This window comes from Lingula anatina, chromosome 3 (genome assembly GCF_051362555.1).
Source record: "Lingula anatina isolate TDL-2025a chromosome 3, LinAna3.0, whole genome shotgun sequence".
Classification (NCBI taxonomy): domain Eukaryota; kingdom Metazoa; phylum Brachiopoda; class Lingulata; order Lingulida; family Lingulidae; genus Lingula; species Lingula anatina.
This window is the reverse complement of record NC_141769.1, coordinates 798,355-814,624: the sequence shown is the minus strand read 5'-3', so window position 1 is coordinate 814,624 and position 16,270 is coordinate 798,355. Positions and strand designations below refer to the sequence as shown.

The following is a 16,270-nucleotide window of genomic DNA, read 5'->3' as shown; positions in this document are numbered from 1 at the left end:
AAGTATGGTTTTGAATACATGATAGTAGACAGATGGAAACATCAACCTCTTTTATAACATCAAAATGATAGGTTGGTGTTTAGTTATTTTTATTAAACAAGAGTAGCTTCACAACTTGTACAGACTCTTGGTGTTTAGTTATTTTTATTAAACAAGAGTAGCTTCACAACTTGTACAGACTCTTGGTGTTTAGTTATTTTTATTAAACAAGAGTAGCTTCACAACTTGTACAGACTCTTGGTGTTTAGTTATTTTTATTAAACAAGAGTAGCTTCACAACTTGTACAGACTCTTGGTGTTTAGTTATTTTTATTAAACAAGAGTAGCTTCACAACTTGTACAGACTCAGCAAAAATTGTTCCTGTTTTCAACAAAGAGATTTCCTAGGTACCGATAAATTGAATAGTGCCAAGAAAAAAAAGGAATATCATTTGCATATCCTGCTTCCATTAAAATTGTCACCACTTTCAACTCTTGGTAAAAAATACAAAAAGATAAAATAATAGAAAATACAAAGGATGGACAGGACATTCACTTCTTGTGCCTAGCAATTAGTTCAAGTTGTTTTAGTACTGAAAGAATTTTAAAAACAAAACAACTCAAAGCCATTAAAATTGTCACCACTTTCAACTCATGATAAAAAAATACAAAAGGATAAGATAATAGAAAATACGAAAGATCCAACAGATTCTCGTCTCTTGTGCCTAGCAATATAGTTCATGTTGTTTTAGTTCTGAAAGAATTTTAAAAACAAAACAACTCAAAGGCATTCTTATCAGAAGGAAGGGATTTGAATTATAGCAACTGAACCTTCTGGTGACTCTGGCAGTTAAAATTTTTCACTCTTCAAAATCACATTTAAAACAGTAAAATTATTTTTTTATTGGCTGTGACAGCAGATTCAGACCTTAAAAAAGGATAGCAAGCATTAACAAGATGTTGAAACAGCTAAAATACAATCATTAAATTTGGGGTTTATCTGTATGCTTTCTTGATGGTTTGGGGATGATAATCTCCAAGTAAACTAATCTTTAAAGGCACACGCTTTTAGTCTGCTGGGTTTCTTATCACAAAATAAACACCTGTTTTGTGAAAACTTTCCTCAGGAGGGTGATTCACAGGTGAGCAGAAAACTGTGACTGCCATGTTGTAAGCACCTCTATGTGACTGGCATAGTCCACATAATTATTTTACTTTTTTTGGGAAGTTTGTCAGCGTAGTTCTCTCATGTTGAAAGTGTGGCTTGGAGTGGCCTGTCTGGTATGGTCAGTACTGGGCAGTCAGCAGCTGACTGGACATGGGGATAGAGGTAAGAAATCCATGCGTAACATGAAAATCTTGACTCCCAGAGTCCAAATTTCATAATGAAAATCTGAATTCCCCATGAAATTTTGACTCCCCCCCACAAAACTGCATAAATTTATTTTATTTGATTATATGACTTTTATCTTGTAGTATGCATAATGGAGGATACATTGGCACTCTTTGTTAGTTTGCATGTGAAAATGTTCATCAGAAATTAAGATAATTAAAATTGTGTATTTTACCACCCAATGGCTCCCCTTTGAAAAGGCTAGAATGGAAATCTGACTGGGGAGTTACCTTTTAGAGGGGTCAGATTGTCATGGTACACCTGGAGTATGTTCAACATGGTCAGGCAGCACCTCTCTGGCAGTACCGTACAGTGGCTGAAGACCTTGAAACTTTCGGTCCTCACCCAATCTTTTCAGCTCATTAAAACCTACACATATAAAATTTATAATATTAATTCACCTATCAGATATTAGCAACCGCACACAAGTACCTTTGGTTTTGGAGCCAGTGCAGAATTTTATTTCTCTGTTATGACATGAATTCTTGGTAGATTTCCAACATAGAGTGCAGTGTGAGGATTTTTTTAGTATTATGCAGTACCTGCTTTTTATCATAGACTGACAGGCTGATGGTAGAAAGGGAAAAAATGATGATTCAGCAGTTCAAGCAGTGCGCCATATTCTAATATGGGCTCACAATGTTTATCATGCATTATGAGTTCAACTTGCCTCCCAGAGTTGTGGCTAAGGGAAGTTAAGTACGGAAATATCAGTGCATGTTAAAAGCACTTTGATTGGAGGAAGTTATAAGAATATATTACTGCCGTGAATCGATAATTACCTCCACTGCTGTTCTCAGCAATATGTAAGCATAAAGGATATCTCCAAAATTCTTCACAAATTTTGATTATCTTTTTTGGATAGAAAATTGTGCAGAATAAGAAAAAGAAATCACCATTTCAACAAAACCTTGGTTGCCTAGTTTTTAAAAGAATTTTATTTCTCATTTTGGCAGAGTTATGTATTAGTACTGACTCTGAGAGTTTTCCGTGATTGGAGTTATTTCTCCAGTATTAAATTTTTTGAAGTTAATGTGTAAGAAGCATCTCTGGTCCATCATAACTAGATTTTAAGTAAATAAGTAAAAAGTTTTGATTGCACAATATTTTATGGTATTTGAGGTTTAACTCCAAGGTTTGCAATTGTTACAACAACTTGCATTGGGTGTTAGAATAGTCTGAGAACAAAACTCCAGTGGATGAAGTCATACACTATGCAGTTCAATCATTTCATTATGGTCAGATGTTGTTACTGTCATCTTTTCAAGAGATACAAGGACACAGTAGAAGTAAACCTGTGGCATGTTCCATAGTAACTGATTGGTCTTGTAACCAGCTGTGAAATATGGGCGACATTTCCCCTCCCTTAATTAAATACACCACCTTTCTGCTGCAGCTTGGCAACAACATGGAGTTAATTTTCAATTATCAAGGAATAGAAATGGATGACTTAATTATCAGCTTCTTTGTGCTGGCAAGGTCTGATCTCTTTTCTAAAAATTAAAAATGAGCATGTCCTTTCGTGGAAAAACAAGGTCATGCTGTAGACTGTTTCACCTGATTTATATGTCACCAGAATTTTACTTTGTTGACTTTGGGGTACAAGTGTATTTTTTAGAATCAAAATGATAATATATATATTTAGTAAAAAAACAAAAAGAAAAATAAGATAAAAAAGAGTGGTTGGGGGGGGGGGGGAATAAAAAAAACCCTCACAGGACAATTAAACAGCACATTTATAGCAGAATCTCCTGAAAGTTAGATGTTTTCATGCCTCATTTACTGTGGTAAGAAATAACTTATTGATGTTGGCATCGTATATATGGCAGCATTTAATGATATTAAGGAATGACATTTACAGCTATGCAGTCATAAAAATAGAGTTTAAGCTATAAATAATTTTTGAATTCAACTATTTTATTTTTTCTGTGGTTTAAGTGGTTTTTGCTATTTGGATTTTATTCTCCAGTCTTTCTTGTTGTCCTTCTATAATTCTAAGATTCTACTGAGCATCTAGGGCTGATATATGGAGGTCTTGGTTATCTAACCACTTCTCATTAAGGGTCTTGTCCATGATCTCTGTTTCAAGTGTGTAGCTATATTTATCCAACAACTCTATCTGTTGAACTCTTCAGCTGATGACGGCTCCTTGGAATATTGGAGTCCTTTGTTCTACACATTATAATAATGAGTTTACATACACAATATTGACATAAAACTTCCATCCAGTCATTTAGATATTGGCCTTTTTGAATGACTGTAAACTGTTAGGAAATAAGAATCACATATAAGATTACACAGAATAGATCATATTGGTGCAGCCTGTTGTTTTTGGCTCTCACTGTGGTTAAAATACCTGTAGTGGCTATTGTCACCATTGAACATAAACATTTTGCTTTACACAATACTGATGAGACTTTCCGACTTTTGTCTCAATTTTGACTTTTTCAGGGTCATTTGGGTCATTCTTGTGAATTGTGTACCCTGGACCTCAAGCCAATTTTCCTATTTTTTCAGTGAGGGCTGGTCTCATCCCTGACACAACCTATTCATTTCAGTAAAATACAGCACTACACAGGTTTCATTTGCTACTTAGAGCAAGTGTGCAAAAGGAGTGAAGCAGAGAACCTCTTAGCTAGTATCAAGGGTGACTACACATTTACTGCAGAAAAATTCTCAGTAATTTTTACTTAGACTGATTTTTGACATTTGTTGTTTAGTGAAAGAATTAAGCCCCCTATAGTTACCCCTATGTTACCCTGGTGTAGTCATGAAGATTGGTTTGCTAGGGAAATCTATAATCCTAAACAGATGAGTGAATAATCGAATACTCTTCTCACCCTAGCAACTGCTGATAAGAGCTCGACTGGAGGAATCCAATCTCTCGTAAACAGTGAAATTAGTCAGATATATTCTAGCCTTTACGTCAAAACTGATAATGTTTGTCCGCACGAACAAGTGCAGTAATCAGACATAAAAAAATATGACAAATGTTTTGTAAATTTGCCTTCTATATTATATTGGTAGAGAAAAGAATTAAGTTTGCATGCAAATGTATGTGTTTGTTCACTCTTAGAACAATTCTTATGAAAATAGTTGAGTTTCCGGGAATATGCATTTGGTTACAATGAACAGTGTTATTCCTATGTGATTGCAGTCCTTTGAGACTGATAATTATCTGAAAGTTTTCAGTCTTTGGAGTACTGAGTGTTTGGAAAATAAGATTACATATCATCTTATGTCTACCTCCCAGAGTTAGGCTAAAACCCATGATTTTGATTAGGTAAGCAATGTTGTTTGTGTGTGTGTGTGTTTTGTCTGTTTTCAGTGATATACAGTGAAGAAGAAGAAGAAATGAACACCATTCTAGGTAGTTTTATAAGCATGAAATCATAAGTAGTGATAATAAAGAGAGCCATTCGCTGGTTAACCTGGGGGATTCCTTTGAGCTATCAACATATCATGTTTGACCCTTTGAGAAATGATTCCTGATAAAATAGAAATATAACCCAATATAAATACTAACTGATCTTTTTCTGATGGAAAATACAGAAACCACATTGTGTGAGGTGGTATGAATGTGAATATGTTCTCTGGTGTATACTGACTGCTGTCAGGTTTGGGTGGGCTGTGTATATATAATATATATATAAACTCACTCATTGTCACAGAATATCATAGATGAAGCAGTGTCTAGTTATTACTGAGTGGTTAGCTCTGGGTGGAAATACTGTGTAGTTATTACTCAGTGGTAAGCTCTGGGTGGAAATACTGTGTAGTTATTACTCAGTGGTTAGCTCTGGGTGGAAATACTGTGTAGTTATTACTCAGTGGTAAGCTCTGGGTGGAAATACTGTGTAGTTATTACTCAGTGGTTAGCTCTGGGTGGAAATACTGTGTAGTTATTACTCAGTGGTAAGCTCTGGGTGGAAATACTGTGTAGTTATTACTCAGTGGTAAGCTCTGGGTGGAAATACTGTGTAGTTATTACTCAGTGGTTAGCTCTGGGTGGAAATGCTGTGTAGGAACTGCCCACACACTTAGATTTAGGCACTTAAACCAAGTTGGGGATCATTAATGTGGGTTTTTGTATATAATTTACAGGCAAGCACACATTTATGAAGCCATTTCAAAGTTAATGACCCTTTTAAGCTGTAAAATATGCCAGTTTTTCCTCATTGTTTATTTAATGTTTTATTTTTACCACTGATTAAATTTAATTCATTTTTTTTTGCTCCATGTTTTCTGGTGAACATACAGTAACACAACATGATAAGTCTACAATTCAAGTCCAATTTAGTTTCATATTTGAGGTTGATTATGAAAGAGATATTTTACATTCATGTAATAATTAGATGTTTTAACAGATAAATATCCATGTTTTCTGGTGAACATGCACAACATAAAAAAGTTAACATTTCAAGTCAAGTTTATTTTCATATTTGAGGTTAATTTTGAAATAGATATTTAAACAGAGGGATATATTAAGTTATTTTATTTATATTTTAGAAGATTTATATGAACCAGAGAGGAAGATAGAAGAGATAGCTAAGTCAGTCTTGGAGCCAGTGCCTGTGAAGGATTCTACTGTGGAGAAAAATGGTGAGCGAAGACATCAGAACAATTTAATCAATATTCTCGGCATATTGCTTTTCTGTGTTTCACACTTTATCATATCAACCTCTGTCATGAATCTTTGGGTAGCCATGTGATTATATATATTGTTTTTGTTAGTGCATTTGATTAATGGATTTGTAAAGTGTGAGCTCTCCTTAATAGTATCAAACACTCATGTGAATCACAAAAACATGTGCATGCGTGCATGCACACACACACCCACACACACACACACACACACACACACTTGTGCTGGTTATCATTATATGAATAAAGAGTAATATGATGATAAGTGAAGTCTGTAGATGTATTGTAATGTTTGGGATGTAGCTCTATCAGAACTCATTAAATTTTTTTTGATTGTAAGACATCCAGTTGATTCACAGGGGATTATAATTTCTTACTGAAGCATACTGATATATGCATATTTACCATCTGAATGCACAATTTGCCAGTCGCATCTTTCTGGTAATTTTAAACAGTTTTGTAATTCTTAAATTAATTGCCCCTGTTGGTGGTTTTTCATGAATTTGTTTGATGTCTAGTGTACCTTTTTCAGAAAAATTTTTGAAAAATAAAAGTAAATTATTGCTAAGTCTATATTGTTATCTGAAAATTATTTCAATTTTGAGAATAATGATATTAATTGTACCACCAGCGTTAGCGCTGGCGGTACACATGGTTTCGGTCTCGTCCGGATCGTTCCGCCGGCTCCGCCGGCTCCGCCGGCTCCGCCGGACGGCTACCGTTACCGCTTCTCCTCCTAGACGGTAAGGCCCCCCATACCCATCTCATGGATTTAGGTCACCTATAATCTCAACTCGTTCCACGTAAAATTTGGGCTTTGTCGGTATTGGGGTCTGGGTGTGGCACTCATTGCAATGCACCCTTGTCCAAAAATGGCAAAATTAAATGCTAATTATCTACCCTACGGAAGGAGTTACGGGAAAAATTTCTACAGACGGCTTTCCAAAAGTCATATGTGTAGATTTCAAATATACCCTCGGATTTGACCTTTGACCTTTACTTCAAGGTCAAATGGGCCAAAATTTTCAAAAAAATGAAATTTTTTACGAAAAAAAAATTTTTTGCCCTGTTATTCAGACACCACACAGACTTAACCAATAATATTATTGGAAAGTGTTACCCTTCAGGTCATCTTTCATCTCCGTGAATTTGGGGTCAATCGGTGCATTTTCACAGGAGTAGCGGCCATAAGATACCGAAACTGAAAACTGTCTCTAATTCGGGAACCGTTAATGCTAGAGACCCATTCTTTTTTGCATTTTGTAGAGCATGTAAAGCCCAACACTGGAGGTGGTCTCGGTTTTTTTGTATTCCATACGGTTTTCGAGTTACGCTGTATCAAAAAGTACATATTGGTGGTGAAAGGAAAATGTACGGAAGCCCACTGGTGCCATATGTAGAAAAAAAAATTATCTCGAAATTTCGAGATACTATTTTGAAATTTGAACAAAAAAATTTACCACCAGCGTTAGCGCTGGCGGTACACATGGTTTCGGTCCCGTCCGGTCCGTTCCGCCGGCTCCGCCGCCATGTTACCGTTACCGCTTCTCCTCCTAGACGGTAAGGGCCCCCGTACCCATCTCATGGATTTAGGTCACCTATAATCTCAACTCGTTCCACGTAAAATTTGGGCTTTGTCGGTATTGGGGTCTGGGTGTGGCACTCATTGCAATGCACCCTTGTCTAAAAATGGCAAAATTAAATGCTAATTATCTACCCTACAGAAGGAGTTACGGGAAAAATTTCTATAGACGGCTTTCCAAAAGTCATATGTGTAGATTTCAAATATACCCTCGGATTTGACCTTTGACCTTTACTTCAAGGTCAAATGGGTCAAAATTTTCAAAAAAATGAAATTTTTTACGAAAAAAAATTTTTTTGCCCTGTTATTCAGACGCCACACAGACTTAACCAATAATATTATTGGAAAGTGTTACCCTTCAGGTCATCTTTCATCTCCGTGAATTTGGGGTCAATCGGTGCATTTTCACAGGAGTAGCGGCCATAAGATACCGAAACTGAAAACTGTCTCTAATTCGGGAACCGTTAATGCTAGAGACCCATTCTTTTTTGCATTTTGTAGAGCATGTAAATCCCAACACTGGAGGTGGTCTCGGTTTTTTTGTATTTCATACGGTTTTCGAGTTACGCTGTATCAGAAAGTACATATTGGTGGTGAAAGGAAAATGTACAGAAGCCGACTGGTGCCATATGTAGAAAAAAAAATTATCTCGAAATTTCGAGATACTATTTTGAAATTTGAACAAAAAAATTTTTTATCTCGAAATTTCGAGATAGCATTTTGAAATTTGAACAAAAAAAAATTATCTCGAAATTTCGAGATAGCATTTTGATATTTGAGCAAAAAAATTTATCTCGAAATTTCGAGATAGTATTTTGAAATTTGAACAAAAAAAATGCTATCTCGAAATTTCGAGATAATTTTTTTTTTCAACATATGGCACCAGTCGGCTTCCGTAAAAATGTGCAGTACGGTAATGGATAATAAATTTTGAACTCCGGAAATATAAAACATAATGCTTGGCAAAGCAGACAACTTGTGGTCAAAAATGACATTATTTTATCAAATTTAAACTTCTGCAACTTCAGAGAACCTCCCATTTCAAGAACTTTGACCAAAATGACCTTTTCTTTATTTTAATTAATTTTTTCTGTAGGAAATTTATGGCACATTATGGTAACTCCAAAATTATAACATTTAGTCCCTTATATCTCCAAAACTGGCAGAGATAGGTCCATAGTTACTATTGAAGTTGAATAGGAAGTCATATACTGGCAATCTTACTGTGACCTTGACATTGACCTTTGACCTACTTTTCACCATGAACTGAACTTTGCAAATTTTGCTTCCCTTTTATCTCCAAAACTGGCAGAGATAGGTCCATAGTTACTATTGAAGTTGAATAGGAAGTCATATACTGGCAATCTTACTGTGACCTTGAAATTGACCTTTGACCTACTTATCACCATGAACTGAACTTTGCAAATTTTGCTTCCCTTTTATCTCCAAAACTGGCAGAGATAGGTCCATAGTTACTATTGAAGTTGAATAGGAAGTCATATACTGGCAATTTTACTGTGACCTTGAAATTGACCTTTGACCTACTTTTCACCTTGAACTGAACTTTGCAAAATTTGCTTCCCTTTTATCTCCAAAACTGGCAGAGATAGGTCCATAGTTACTATTGAACTTGCATAGGAAGTCATATACTGGCAATTTTACTGTGACCTTGAAATTGACCTTTGACCTTCTTTTCACCATGAACTGAACTTTGCAAATTTTGCTTCCCTTTTATCTCCAAAACTGGCAGAGATAGGTCCATAGTTACTATTGAAGTTGAATAGGAAGTCATATACTGGCAATCTAAATGTGACCTTGAAATTGACCTTTGACCTACTTTTCACCATGAACTGAACTTTGCAAATTTTGCTTCCCTTTTATCTCCAAAACTGGCAGAGATAGGTCCATAGTTACTATTGAAGTTGAATAGGAAGTCATATACTGGCAATCTTACTGTGACCTTGAAATTGACCTTTGACCTACTTATCACCATGAACTGAACTTTGCAAATTTTGCTTCCCTTTTATCTCCAAAACTGGCAGAGATAGGTCCATAGTTACTATTGAACTTGAATAGGAAGTCATATACTGGCAATTTTACTGTGACCTTGAAATTGACCTTTGACCTACTTTTCACCTTGAACTGAACTTTGCAAAATTTGCTTCCCTTTTATCTCCAAAACTGGCAGAGATAGGTCCATAGTTACTATTGAACTTGCATAGGAAGTCATATACTGGCAATTTTACTGTGACCTTGAAATTGACCTTTGACCTTCTTTTCACCATGAACTGAACTTTGCAAATTTTGCTTCCCTTTTATCTCCAAAACTGGCAGAGATAGGTCCATAGTTACTATTGAAGTTGAATAGGAAGTCATATACTGGCAATCTAAATGTGACCTTGAAATTGACCTTTGACCTACTTTTCACCATGAACTGAACTTTGCAAATTTTGCTTCCCTTTTATCTCCAAAACTGGCAGAGATAGGTCCATAGTTACTATTGAAGTTGAATAGGAAGTCATATACTGGCAATCTTACTGTGACCTTGAAATTGACCTTTGACCTACTTTTCACCATGAACTGAACTTTGCAAATTTTGCTTCCCTTTTATCTCCAAAACTGGCAGAGATAGGTCCATAGTTACTATTGAAGTTGGATAGGAAGTCATATACTGGCAATTTACTGTGACCTTGAAATTGACCTTTGACCTACCTTACAATGAACTTAACTTTGATTGCACCATTTTTAGTTATATATATTTTTTGCATATTTTGAAAATTCTTGTTGATTGCATTTTTACAGCTTGTCAAGCACAAGACTGGTGGCTGCACCCCTTATTTTGTGTATGTGGGGGTCTATACGAATGCGCTTGCTCCAGCTGGTGGTACAATATTCGGAGGCGGTATCGCCTCTCTGATCCTCTAGTTAGTATACAGTATTGGAGGTGACGGAAAGCACAGATGACTATTTATTTAGCACAGAATGTCACATCTTTACATAGAAAATAATTTTTTCTCTTTCTAAATAAGAAAGTAATAAACCAAGGTACTATTTGTACTTTCAGTAAAAGTTGACCAGAAGAAGTTACCAGAAGGTCATGAACCATCAGGAGAGAAGCAGCCAGCAGCCAATACAACGACCCCCAAGACTGGCCCTGCCCCCCATCCGTCCTCCCCAGCACATCACAAACAGGGCCCACCTGGAGAGGCCAACGCACCCGGCTATGGACAGGGATTTATCTTCATCAGTAAGGAGAGAGAGAGAGAGAGAGAGAGAGAGAGAGAGAGAGAGAGAGAGAATACTAGTAAATGTGTGTGTGTGTGTGTGAGAGAGAGAGAGAGAGAGAGAGAGAGAATACTAGTAAATGTGTGTGTGTGTGTGTGTGTGTGTGTGTGTGAGAGAGAGAGAGAGAGAGAGAATGAGAAAATAACCATATATGTTATGTAGTCCACTGATGATGTCAGATGGGCTTTTTTTCCAGTTCTAAATGATGTCTGACGTGAACTCACTTATAAACTTTCTTTGCCACCTTGCATTATTTTAACAAGATGAAAAAAGTTCTACATTAATCATATAAGAATAATTTTAGATATTTACCTGTCAGGGTTGTTTTATAATTAAAGTTGTTTTTTTAAGTTGGTCTAATATTTTTGTTGCAGTGTTAGTAGCAGGCTGCAGTTTAGCAGGTCTTGTGGGATTGATATTGGCGGGAGTGTGCTGGTACAAGTGAGTATTTTATCAGGTCTTGTTACACTAATATTTTAAAGGGTTTGTGTGTACTTAACCAAGTTAGTTTAGCATTCTGAGGATAAAATTATCAAAAATGTTTCTGACAAGCCTAAGTAAGCTCACAGATTGGCTTTTAAATGTCTAGATTTTATATTCCTGTGTTATACTAACTGTTACAACACCAGGTTGAAGATCAGTGGCTTATAGATAGATTACAACAAAATGTGGTAAACAACAGGATGCCAAACAGCCAGGTTCCTGTGAAGTCTGATTTAGTGGAAATTACAAGGTATATGCTACCTGCCAGGGAGACCACAGAGACATGGCAGCAAGCAAAATGTGACCAATCTCTGCAATTATGTGTGTTTTCACTGAAATACAATCTGTATTTGCTTGACTTGGTATCAAAAGAACAGTCTTGGATAGCTGGACCATGGGGATAACTGCCTTGGCCACAGTCTTTGTCAATCTTGTATTGTAAAAAAAAAAAACACCACCACATTTTTTTTTTGTTGGGGGGGGGGGGGGGGGTTCAATGAGGAACATCTTATTTAACGTCATGGTGATACTCGAAAAATTAATAAATAGTCCAACCTTTGGGTAGTGGAGGGCTGTCCTACCTGTGAAGGAAAAAAAAAGGTGGAAGGATGAGATTTTTCTTATATAACCACTACAAAAGTATCTAAATGTGAGTCTGTTGTCACTGATCCTGTGTGGAGTTGTAGTCAGAGGATACACATAGTTAACCACCAATTGCTCTCTGGTAAGACATGTCAAGGCTGTAAATGAAGTATGCAGGCATCTGTATACAAGCAGGCCATCTTTATGCACTATCACTGTGGACAGCCTGCCAGCTATCAGGTTGACCTAGTTGTCAAGGTAATGGGGATAAAGCACCTGAAGTGCATTGAATCAGTATCTAATATAGATCACATCCAGCCATCTTTGTACTTTACCTGATAAGCTCTGTGTGTGGTCACTGTGTCATACAATATTGTGGTAGAATACCTTCAGTATAGCGGACTGATTAAAACATTCTTAGTGTTGTTGGATAGATTTAATTTCTTCTGATATGGACAGAGATTGCAGTTGTGGTTTCTATGTACAAATTCATTTATGTGTCTCACTTTGGAGTATCAACAGAAACATTTTCCAATCTTTAGTCTAGATTACCACAAATTGGGGTTTGCATTCTGTGGTGGTGGTTTGGCCGTGTCTATTTGTTTCTGCACAAGATTTATCAAAAAGTTCAATCATTTTTTATGAACATTTCAGGAGAGACAATTATCCAGGAGGAAAAAAAAAAAGATTAAATTTTCCAGTGAATCTCATCTCCTAATATCTGTTTAGTGTTGCATAACCTTTTCAGTAATTGCCTTTTCTTTGCGGAGGCCTGCATTTTTGTTTCCTGTCAGTTTGACATAGCATGAACAAATGTGCTTTGAGCATGTTTTATACAATAATGACGCAGAGTTTTGCAATATGATAACGATGAGCTTGCTGCAAGTTTTTATTCAATAATTAACAAAGTACCAGCTGTGTAGAGCTCACTTATTAGAGTAAGGTAAATTGAAGCCTATAGTTTAGTTTAATTACTAAGTAATAGATGCACCAGACATCAGCAAGGTTAATATGATAGACAGGAGTGTGAAGTACAAGTAGATGAAACGTACACCTTGCTTCTGGCTTATTCTATGGTGAGTATCCAAAATAAAGGACTTATACGCAATGTAACTCATGTTCGTGCGTGACAGTCCTTGTTTGGGAAACCCTCATCTAGATCTCTTGTTCTTAACACCTGCAGAAGTCTAAATAAATAAATAAATCAAGGTACAAAGTGGAAGTTCTGATTACAAACCAGCTTGAAATATGTCTAAGTGTGCCCTGTAATTGAAATGGATTAAGGTTAGATTTGAAGTATTGGTTTTTACAGTAATCGGCATAGACTATTCATCTACTGTTCAATAATTGAGTGCAATGTAGCTGCAAATAAAAGCAATTTGGCCTTGGATTGCAAAATAATTATCAGGGATTACTGAGTGTCCAGAGAATAAACAGGAAGCTTCTGATCTTAATTCTGCCAAGTTCCAGTACACTGGAGATGACATTTATTGAGATAGAAGTGTCATGCATCTTCATGTAGGGGATGTTCACGGGGAAATTAATGAGGAGAAAAACACCAGGATGTGAGAGGCGGTGGCTGAAAATATTCTTTCTGCCCAGAAATGTGTTTTGTTATTGAAATATTTTGTGTTATTTGTGAGTTCAAGGTCATGCTTAGTAGCTCCATGTGATCCAAAGTAACTTCCTCCTGTTTAGTGTTTTAAAATTGTAATAAAGGAAACATTTAACTGGATAATTTCTGAGAGCATAGGCTTCCACCAAGGAAAAGCTTTTATTAAAAAATATTATATAAAAAGGGCAAAAGCAATTATTGAAGAGGATGGTAAATATTAGAAAGATTCAGGATTCAGTTGAAATTGAAACGTCTTCTTTCCTTCCTGAATAACATTCTGAAAAAGTAATTAGAATTTGCTTAAAATACTTTAAGATAACCTGGCTCCTAACAAAATAACCAATGATGATGAAACCCAACCCTTTTAGGAGGCCATATAAACAGAAATGGCATTTGCAAACTCGACATTCAAATTTGTGAGCACAAATTCCCAAATTAACAACTCGAGACACAAATTAAGAACCCCAATGTAAAAGAAGTCACGAGCACAGCATTACGAGCACATTACAACCCACAAACCATAAATCCTAAATGCTTGTGTGATCCAATGCTCTGGCCACTAATTTTATGTTGGGGTACTTTAGTTCGTGGCCTGAGTGGTTTGTTCTCCCTGAGAGAGATTGCTAGCAAGCAGCCAATTATGGTTTACGCGGTCTGTAGGTTGGCAGAGATAGAGATGGCCAGGCAGACACTGGGCAGTTAGGGTGAACCACCGTTTATGCTATCAAATTGTGTTTTAATGAAGGATTTCTGGCCAATTTTACAGTGAAGAAATACAGAGTATTATATTTTCTATCGACTTTATGTTCCGTTCTAAACTCAATTTTGTGTGACCTTTCTTTAAAATTTATTCTGACTACAGAAAAATTACAGCCATTTGTGTCTGTATTTTTCCTGTATTGAGAACCACTAAGTCAGTATAATAGTGAGTAACCTGTGATAATTAGCCAGCATTTCCTAGTATATCATGGCATCATTACAATAACTGTTGTTAGTAGCCCACTTTGTTTCTGGGCAGATGTGAGCTGAAAGGTTACAGCAGGCACAATGATAATTATATATTACAGTCACTCTGATCAAAAGGGAAATTGTTATTTAATATTAATGTAGTGAAGCAGCAATGTTACATGCCATTTCTTAGTGTTATACTGATTTAAAAGGTCCAAATTTTCACCATGGGTTGCTTGATTTTAATACATGCAGGAATTGTTGAACAGATGACAGAGCACTGTATTAAAAGTATCCATAATGAACCACTCTAATATGCTGTGGTGTTAACTAAATCTTCCTCTCCACATATCCTTTAATTTACTCTCTGTGTTGGTACAAATACATTTTGTGGTGAAAAGGATTCCCTACAATGGGTACTGATTATGTCAAACTAAATTATTCAGAGGATTATTTAACTATTTTGCATAGAACTACGTAACACATTAACATGTATAAATCATATTGCTAGAAGTAAGGAAGAAGCACCCGGTGGTGGTTAGTTTAAGACTCACACTTTGTTGCACCTCTGCCCTTATTATTAAACTTCTTACTCTTTTTGAATTTTGTAACTTTGTCCTGGTTCAGTTGATATTATTGTGACTGTAGTAAAGTAAATGAATTGTGTTTGTCTTCAGAATTCGTAAGAGCAGCAAGGCAGCCAGTGAGGTGGACTACCCTGCATATGGGGTGACTGGCCCCCAGGGACGGGAACACGTCATCTCCCCCGGGGACAGGAAGCTGGCCCAGAGTGCTCAGATGTACCACTACCAGCACCAGAAACAACAGATGATTGCTATGGAGAAGTAAGACAGAGAGAGAGAGAAAAAGAGTGTGAGAGAGAGAAAGAGAGAGAGAGCTTAAGTGTGTGTGTGTGTGTGTGTGTGTGTGTGTGTGTGTGTGTGTGTGTGTGTGTGTGAGAGAGAGTGAACATGTGAGTATGTGTGTGTGAGAGAGAGTATTTATATGAGAGAGAGAGAGAGAGAGAAAGCGTACTGCATGGGTGCTTACATACACTTTGTGTGTCTATGTGGTGGCATGTGTTTATGTATGTACAGATGTGTTATTATACTGAGACACACTGCTGTGTATGTGCATATTCAATGAGAACTGGCAGCTTTACCTTTGCTGTCTCTTTGTATGCACAAAGCATACATGTCAACATATGTTTCATATGTCGTACATTACTGTTCAGAACATGTGTGGAATACCACATGGTTTCCATGACAAATATCACAGAAAACGGAAACTTTAATTTTAATCAGCTGCACACAGCTCACTGCGACTGCTAACAGGTTTATATTTGACCACAGATGTTTTCTGTCTTAAGTTTTACAGTCTTGTTCAATAAAATCATAAATTAATTACTAGTTAATTTCTATGTATCCTCATGGAGATGTGAGGTATGAAACATAGATAATAACCACCCCAGATGTTTATGGTCTTCAGGTTTGCATTATAAATTAATAAATTGATCACTAAAGTAATAATTATTTCACTCATTATGATATAATATCCTCATGAGACACTGACATTAATTATCCCTATCCCAGGGCCAATGGCGACATGAAGCATGACGGCAGTGAGGAGGACAGTGATGAAGAGAATGAGGAGGGAGACTATACTGTATATGAATGCCCAGGGCTGGCTCCAGTAAGTACACACCATTTCTGTGAACATTTTTAACAAAGTATTTGTGAATTTTGAAGGGTATTGCAAC

General features: G+C 36.4%; 1 protein-coding gene across 2 annotated transcripts in view; it reads left to right on the top strand.

Annotated features, from left to right (window-relative positions):
• LOC106179524 (neural proliferation differentiation and control protein 1) overlaps positions 1-16,270 on the top strand; it is a 28,025-nt gene that overhangs the window by 7,761 nt on the left and 3,994 nt on the right. The window contains exons 1-6 of one of the 2 annotated variants that reach the window (XM_087008232.1): positions 1,123-1,309; positions 5,882-5,974; positions 10,663-10,845; positions 11,258-11,324; positions 15,189-15,356; positions 16,104-16,203. In XM_087008232.1, the coding sequence (XP_086864358.1) occupies positions 1,228-1,309; positions 5,882-5,974; positions 10,663-10,845; positions 11,258-11,324; positions 15,189-15,356; positions 16,104-16,203 (693 nt within the window). In that variant the 5' untranslated portion in view covers positions 1,123-1,227. Of the gene's footprint in view, positions 1-1,122; positions 1,310-5,881; positions 5,975-10,662; positions 10,846-11,257; positions 11,325-15,188; positions 15,357-16,103; positions 16,204-16,270 lie in introns of those variants that run through there. The other variant, XM_087008231.1, reaches the window with a different exon arrangement.